General features: G+C 35.2%; 1 protein-coding gene and 1 pseudogene across 1 annotated transcript; both read left to right on the forward strand.

The window, feature by feature from the left end:
- Nucleotides 1–1,741: 1,741 nt before the first annotated feature.
- Nucleotides 1,742–6,850, forward strand: LOC108377623 (piggyBac transposable element-derived protein 3-like). The gene is made up of 2 exons (XM_017633895.1): nucleotides 1,742–1,875; nucleotides 5,689–6,850. Exons 1-2 carry the CDS (start codon nucleotides 1,742–1,744, stop codon nucleotides 6,848–6,850), a joined length of 1,296 nt encoding a protein of 431 aa, XP_017489384.1.
- A 30-nt stretch (nucleotides 6,851–6,880) lies between these two features.
- LOC108377624 (uncharacterized) lies at nucleotides 6,881–7,554 on the forward strand (annotated as a pseudogene).
- The last annotated feature ends 1,043 nt before the right edge of the window (nucleotides 7,555–8,597 follow it).

Here is an 8,597-nt window from a genome sequence, read left to right on the forward strand (position 1 = left end):
AAAATATTAAAATTTTTTTTTTCAACGGAATCTTAATAATGAGATTTTTGATGCTTTTTTTATACTTTTTTCAAAGAGCTATTCCGATTTAAACTTGTGAGATATCACTGGAAAGGTATTTTCCCACTCTTTGCATTCATTGATGCTCCGCGAAGAATATATTATTACGTTCTTAAAGATGCAAGTTTACTAAGAAAATTTTGCGTTTATCTAGAACTTATTTAGTTATTTAACGCCCAAGAACAAGACTGTAGCAACGCTAAAACATTTATCACAAAAAATTCGGAGACACGTAAACTTAATTTTCTGTCATATATTACGACTTTCACCCAGAAGAGATCTTCTGGCCAACTTTTCCATACAACTTTCACAAGTCTCAAAGTTAGACCTGTTCTCTCTTAGAAAAGCTACCACCCGAATGCACAACTTTTTTCTCATCAGGAATAACCGCCCAGAAAATATTATTTATATTTCAAATAAAATAAGCCAAATTGTGGAATTTAATATTCAATGTCATTTGGTACCCGGACATACTTACCTGCGCAAATACATTTTACTCTCAATCGCACAAAAGCAATTCAACCGCCAGTATGCGTACGGAAAAGTCCAACTAACTGCAAATCGATCGATTGCATATTTTAGGGGATTAAACGCCAAAAAATTTCCAGTAGACAAGAAAAACGTTTTAGCGGAACTTCCGGCGAAAATTCGAACTGAATTCAAAATGAATAAAAAATGCATAAGAAAGTAGCTAATTCTAAATTTTATGTGCGCATCTTGATGGCTATTTTAAAATGTGAATATATCAAAGGATGTAGCATCTGTTCGATGGCGCTGAATACAGTGTTGAAAGCGGAAGTGAGTCAATGGCCGCACTTAGGCGCCACTTCCGGTGTGAATGTCATGCATTCCTAATGGCAGTCTCAGTGAAGGAAATAAAGGTCGAAGAAGCCATAAAGTACACTTTGAAAAGAGTGTTTGAGGGTTGGAAACCATTGTGGAAATAAAAAGCGAGTGAAATATGCTTTTAATTTTTAAACTTAAACATTTACTGATTAGATGGCCACCATAGCGTAGTGGTTAGAGTTGAGCGCCTCTACCGCAAAGCAGCTACAGGGTTACTTTTTCTGGTCCAAGCGACATCGAAGTGTTTTCTCGCCTTCGGCTGGCAATGGGAAATTTGAGAGTAAATTTTATGCCATGGAAAGGCTTCTCATAAAAACATCTTTCGTTCGGATGCAGCTTTAAGCTCTAGGCCCCCATTTGTGTAATAATACTCGCATCAATACGCATACCAAAAACCGCAGGATCAGCTCAGCCAAACTTATAGAAAAATAGGTATTTATTCTTATATTTACTGACTCAACCTTCCACAGATATAAATTACATAACTTTACAAATTCCTTGAACATTTAGAAACTTTGGCAATATGAACTTGCTTTAACTCTCAGTATTGCCGGCCTTTCTTTGTTCCCGCGGCAAACATCCAAAGCCTCTGCATTCAATAAAGCTAGCTCGTTATGGCCAACACTTACTTATACGAATACTTCGCCATATGCCTGCGACGGTTTATCTGCTCTATTACTCTTTATGCCATCCTTTAAATCTTCCTTTTATTTCAAAGGGAAAAAAAGGCAACGAAAAAATAGCCTTGATTTTTACCGTCGAGATCAAAAGGTAAAGTGACGCAATTCAAGACTATTAAGTGATAATTTATTTGTAATCTCCGACGAGTCCAACAATGGCGTGCTTGCCCGACCGCAAGGCAAAGAGCAGCAACGGCAGCGCCGGCTACAACTGCCACAAAAACTGCATTAACCGCATTTGTGCGCACATAAACGAACTGAAAGCGCCCAAGCACGCAATCTTCTTCGGGTGGGCATATTCCGGCACCCAGCCAGTAGCCCCACCACATCAGCCATCCAGTTCGGCAAACACCAGTTAAGCCAACGCCGCAAGAGACATACTCAAACAAGCAGCAGCTGCCATTCAATGAACGTAAAGTATGTATACGCCCAGCTGCTACGTCCGAGTACTTGCGTCTACTAAACGGCTGACAACTCGCTTGGGGGTATTTGCTGTATGAATGTTGCAACTGGCTGATGCAATTGCAGTTATCTTATTGCAAAGTGTGAAAGTATATATGTAAAGTTAGTCTGCGAATGTGGTGGTGGTGTGTGTGTGTACGTAAGTGACTTTATATGGATATCTTTACACGCAATGCAAAGGCGATGAGAAAATTGAGATGTTTGCTGTGCATACTCGCATATTTTGCTTTGAGTGAATTTTTTTTTTTTGGTTTTTTTTTCTAACTGAAGTTTGTAAGGTACTGGCAGCTTGCACGTTCGATTCTCTTTCTTTTAGCTGGATTTTGGGACATTTGAGCAAATTATTTAAAGCGTTTACTATTAAAAATTTATTTCCGGATGCTTTAAGAATGGCAAATTTGGGTGCGTGGCAAAAAGTAAAGTCGGTATTTTAGTGCTCTCATCCCCTAGGATTGCTCTATATCGAAAAAAATGTAAACACTATTTTTTTTATTTTGAAATAAATATATATTTAGAGGTCGCTCAAAGCGCTCAAAGTTTTCCAGGTATTTTATATAGGGAAAAAAATTTCATAGAAATGGTAGAGAATTATTGAAAATAAATATTTTTCGATTTTAATTTTAATTTTTAATTTAACCATTTTCTATTATTAACAATTTTTATAGGACCTCTAAAAACCAAAGAAATTCAAGGGGGACCCATTTGAGGATTTTAGGGGTTCTGTAAATGTTCGATTTAATTTCCGAATCAAATTTTTAACAGGTGGCAACCCTATTAAAAAAATATTTTCGAATCTTATTAATTCTTCGTCAAAAGACATTTTCAAAACAGATGGCAGCTTTCGTAAAACCTCTCTCGTTTGAAAACCACATTAAAATATTTGATTTAGTTGGCAACCCTCCTACATATAATAAATAAATGAACAAATATTTTGCGCCTGATATTGTGATACCTACATATTTCATGTGCCTGATGAATTAAGTTAATTTTGATTTTTTTAATTGCTCCCATTGCTTAAACAGCTCCCAAATACAGTTCAGAAATAAAGCCTTTTTGAACCCATTGCATTTGATACCCATATTTTTAAGAATTGCTTTGTCTTATTAAATAATTTGAGTTTAACTTTTTACACAGACGGAAACCCTCTTTAATGTTACAAAATGCTCAAACTAAATATTTCTTAGTATTCCCTTTTTGACGCCCATATTTCATTATTTAATATAATTTATTTTTAATTCCATTTTTCAAACAGATGGCAATCCTGTTCGAATTATTTTTAAGGCAAAACCTTGTTAAACTTTTTTCGTCTGACACTTCCCTGCAAGACAGCTGAGCATCAAATAAGTGCTCATTTTAACATTATCACTAATTACAAAAGTGCTTATTAAAATACTCACTTTTGTTCAGGCCATGGGATAAAAGTGAGCACTTTCCCTTTGTCGGTGTAATATTTTACCTCTTCTTACTAATTGGAAACTTTGATTAATGAAAAATATATCTGCTCTGCTCTAGCAACTACCAAACTGCCTATTTTCGTTTTTATAAACACATCAGTGCTAATGAATAAAGTACTCATTGTTATCATTAGCCAGTCCTCAGTGCTAATAAGCAAACTACTCATTGTTGCCGTTATAAACTCCTCAGCACTAATAATCAAACTACTCATTTTTGTCGTTATAAACTCCTCATCACTAATAATCAAACTACTAATTTTTGTCGTTATAAATTCCTCAGTACAGGAAAAAACAAATAAGTGGAAAATCAAAATTTTTACTTTTAAAAATGAATTTGTTTATTTGAAAAACGTTTATTAATACAAAACTCGTATAGTACATATGTACAAACAAATAACATACTTAGTAGATATCTATGGTCCTGTGCAATAATGACACAATTCAAAATCAAAAAATAAAACCCTTAGTACTGTTAAGTGGCTCATATATCTAATCCATGTCGAATCCATGTCTAATATTTAGTACTTACTTTAGCAATCCTTACTGCTTACTTTAGTTAAGGTTGGAAATGGATTAGACGAGGATTACAGACAAGAGCCACTTAACAGTAGTAACAGTTTTTATTTTTTGAATTTTGAATTGTGTCATTATTGCACAGGAGCATTGATGTGGATGTGTTCAAATTAAATGATATTTCGCTGAGAATGAATATCACATCTGGCAATAGCTAGCCAACAGAAGTTGCGAATGGAAATTTTTCTCTATCATGGTAGAAATGGTGATTTTACAATTTTTAAATATTCATATGTATGTATATTGCGTTTTTTCATAACCGTTCCGCGAATGTTTTAAATGGGCATTTTCAGGTACGCAGTTTAATTTTCTTGGTAGCGTTATTTGCGTTCCAGTTTTTTATTTCATGTGCCTCAACGAGTAAAGATGGCTGCAAATATTAATAAAAAACGGAGTGAAATATGGCCATTTTTTAACGGATAAATGAACCTTTTCCCTTTTTTCCCTACACTAACTTTTCGACTGAAATCCCGAAGGGTAGGGAATTATCCCTACATGTACCAACACTGATTTGTCATCATTTATTAGAACTACTACACATTTGTATGTTACTAAAAGAACTAGCGATCACAATAGCCATAAAAATCACTGTGATTTAAAAATCGCAATCACTATTTTCACTGATACTGAAAAATCGCTATTTCGCCCATCACTAATTACATTTCAAACATAATAAATTTTTATAGAATTTTTAAAATATTTTCAGATTTTGAATATTTTCAAACAGGTGGCAATCCTCTTCAAACGCTTCAAAAATATTCTAAAGATTTCTTAACGCTCTTTAGTTTAACACACATATAAATTCCACTTCAAATACGTGGCAACCCTCTTGAAAATATTTTTATACTAAAACGTTCTTAGGACTCTATCGTCTGACACCCATATATAATTTCATTACCCAATGTGCTTTAGTTCACCTTAACCCTAGAACACACACCCAGAAAATACCACGTAAACACACACCCGGGATACGTTTGTACCCGGGACCTTATTTTGCGGTTTTTTTTTAATGCTTATTCAACCGATTTCTATGATTTTTTTTTTGAAATGTATATTTTAATATATAACAAGTATTTTGTCTTTTGTTTCATTCGAATATTCCTACTGGTTCCAGCGATATGGGCAAATAAAGTCAGGACATGCAACAGTGGATTTTTGTTTTTGTTGTTGTCCTGATAAATGCAAAACAAAATAATATAATTTATAATAATATACTTGTAGAGTAACAACGAATACACATTTTGGTTTTTATTTCATTGAAATATTCTACCTGGTTCAAAAGATATGTGCAAAAAGGTCGCGCAAGGTATGGGTACGTAGGTAGCAAATACACTGGTATAACTGGTTTTTGTATTTTATATGCAGCTGCAAGGGTTGTTTTCACACGAGGTGTTGTTATAAATGCTGCCCGTTGATATTTTCATTATTGTTTTGGTGCTCAAAAGTGTAAGAAGTGAAAATATAAGTGAAAATAAATATAACTGAAACTATAAATAACTGGATACGAAATGACTTTAAGAAGAAACGAATATTTATCAAGTGCAGCATATAGAAGGTAAAAAATGTAAAATAAGCAACAATGTAAACATATACTAATTTTTTTTATTATGCAGGCTAACTGAGGAACAGCGAGAATCATATATACAATCTTTATTTGATGAAATTTGTGACGATGACGCTCCCTATGACTTTGACTCAGAAGATGAAGAAGAAATTCAAATCAATGACATTGAAATTGCTGATGACGATGCTGAAGTTTCGCAAAGTGCCGCAGAAGTATTAGCTGATTATGCGGACTATGAGGATGATGAAGAAGAAGAAGTAGAAGAAAATAATGAATTACCTGCTAGTGCCGAAAAATTTGTTGCACGTGACGGTACTGAGTGGATGAAAGAACCAAATGTAAGTCGTCAGGTACTCAGACAAAATATTATAAGAAATCGTTCTGGACCAGCTAGATGCACTGAAATGTTGTCAATAGAGCAAACATTCAAATGTTTCATGAACGTTGAAATGGCTGATATAATTATGCGCCACACAAATAAGTTAGCAAAAGAAACTTATAATGCTTACAACAATGCGCATCCAAACACAACTCCTAAGTCATGGACGCCTGTGTCAATAACAGAGCTGTATGCATTTTTTGGCATACTTATTATGACTGGTGCGAACCATAGCAATGGAGAACATGTTCGAGATTTATGGAGCGTCAAAAACTATCCTTTATATCGCGCCACAATGGGAGTCAACCGTTTCTGTTCGATATTGCGGTTCCTAAGATTTGACGATAAAAACACTCGTGCAACACGCTTACTAACTGATAAAGCAGCACCGATCAGTGAGTTGTGGACGATGATGAACAATAATCTTGCTGCACATTACAAGCCCAGCTCATGCTTGACGATTGATGAACAATTATTTCCTTACCGTGGACGCACACGGTTTACGCAGTACATACCGTCAAAACCTGCTAAATATGGTATCAAGGTTTGGTGGATTTGCGATGCCACAAATGCATATCCACTGCATGGACAAATATATACTGGCCAAGCAGAAACTGGTAGGGAAACGAACCAAGGCGAACGAGTGGTGAAGGATTTGTCTGCCAAATACCAAGGAAGTGGCCGAAACATTACAATGGACAATTTGTTTACGACCTTGCCAGTTGCAGAACTGCTTCTCACCTGGAAACTCACGATCGTTGGAACTTTGCGCAAAAACAAATCATATATTCCTCAAGAAATGAAGCAGAACAAAAACAGGACAATTGGTTGAACGACATTTGGCTTCAAAAATAATGTGACAATGTGCTCTTATGTTCCCAAAAAAAATAAAGCAGTAATTTGCTTTCGACCATGCATAATGATGCTGAAATAGCTGACGGTGGGAAACCTGAAATAATTGAATATTATAATCGTACCAAAGGTGGTGTTGATCGAATGGACCAAATGTTTGCGGAATATCCAACACAAAGACAAACAAAACGATGGCCACTAGCGATGTTCTTCAACATGTTGGACATTACAGCTCTTGCAGCCTACATTGTCTACGATTTGAATAACCCTATGTTGCCTTGGAGAACAAACAACAAGCGTAAGCAGATCCTGCGCAGCTTGGCTGAAGCATTGTGTATGCCCATTATTGAAGCCAGAGCCATAAATCGTCAAGTGACGCGAAATTTTTCGACTAAAATTGCTATTGAAGCATATTTCAACCGACCGGTGGAATCAATGGTGTCAACAGCAGCATCAACATCTGCCGCAGCGCGCACGCCAAAACCTGTGTCCGGATCTTGCTATTTATGTTACGCACAAGAGGAAAAACGCCGTAGAAAGCTGTGCGACAAATGTAAGAAGCCAATGTGTCTTGAACATTCGGTCACATCAACAAATTGCTCTATTTGCCATGATTTTCCTTAGATATAAGATGCATTTTTATAATTTTTATAATAAAGGTCAATAATATAATGTGTGAAATGAATATTTTTAATTTTTCAAATAAAAAAATAATATAAAAAATGTTTTTTTTTTTTATTATTATGAGGATTTTTACTATTGGGGTACAAACGTATCCCGGGTGTGTGTTTACGTATATAATGTGTTTGGAAGGCTGTAGCTCCTGAACCAATGGTCCGATCTGGTTCAAATTTTGAATTTGAACTCAAAACTAAATAATCTTCCTAGATCCGGTATAGAGGTATAGAGGTTCAAAAGTTACAACACTTCAAAGTTGAAAGTGGATACATTTGTACCCGGGTGTGTGTTCTAGGGTTAAACCTGATATTTTGAACAGGTGGCAACCCTCCTGCATGTAGATTAGAAATAATCCTGTTTGAAATTTATTTCGACTGATATCCATCTATTAATAATTTAATTTGAATTTAACATTTAAAACAGGTGGCAACCGCTCTTAAAACCCACAAAAATAGTCTGGATGCTCAAAGCTCTCAACTCACTTTTGCTTGATACCCATGTTTTAATATTTCACATACCTAAGTAACTACTGCATATTTTAATTACTTTCAATTTTTAGATTAGGTGCCAACCCTTCTTTAAATATTTCCAAACTAAAATCCCCTTAAACCTCTCCCGCCCGACGCCCATACTGTGATGAATATTTCACCTATATAATTTCCATAATTGATAAAAATTTATTCATCATTCGCAAGTGCTTGAATGAAGAATAAAAATTTATTCGTCATTCAAAATTGTTGGAATGATGAATGAAAGCTTATTCTTATTTTTTTTTTATTCAATTATTCATTTTCCTGATTACGCCCATCCCTGGGTGGCGATACTTCTGGTACGGGTGTTGAAGGTGATGGTACGATGTTGGTGGTGGCATTAAAGGTGATGGAGGAGGTGTTGATTGATGATGGGTGCGATATCAGCTGGTGACGGCGTTAAAGATGATGGTGGCGATGGTAATTTTAATTGTTGCAAATCTGTAATAACGAGAAAATCAATTAAAATGCACAAATTAAGTAATTTACATAGGTATTACATACCTTAAAAATATTGAT

This window comes from Rhagoletis zephyria, unplaced genomic scaffold, assembly GCF_001687245.7.
Source record: "Rhagoletis zephyria isolate East Lansing unplaced genomic scaffold, Rhagoletis_zephyria_1.1 Rzeph_scaffold_12416, whole genome shotgun sequence".
Lineage (NCBI taxonomy): Eukaryota > Metazoa > Arthropoda > Insecta > Diptera > Tephritidae > Rhagoletis > Rhagoletis zephyria.

Coding starts and splice junctions, on each gene's coding strand:
- LOC108377623 (XM_017633895.1), top strand. CDS start 1,742: ATGGCGTGCTTGCCCGACCGCAAGGCAAAGAGCAGCAACGGCAGCGCC. Junction 1,876..5,688: donor AAGCACGCAATCTTCTTCGG/GTGGGCATATTC, acceptor TTTATTATGCAG/GCTAACTGAGGAACAGCGAG.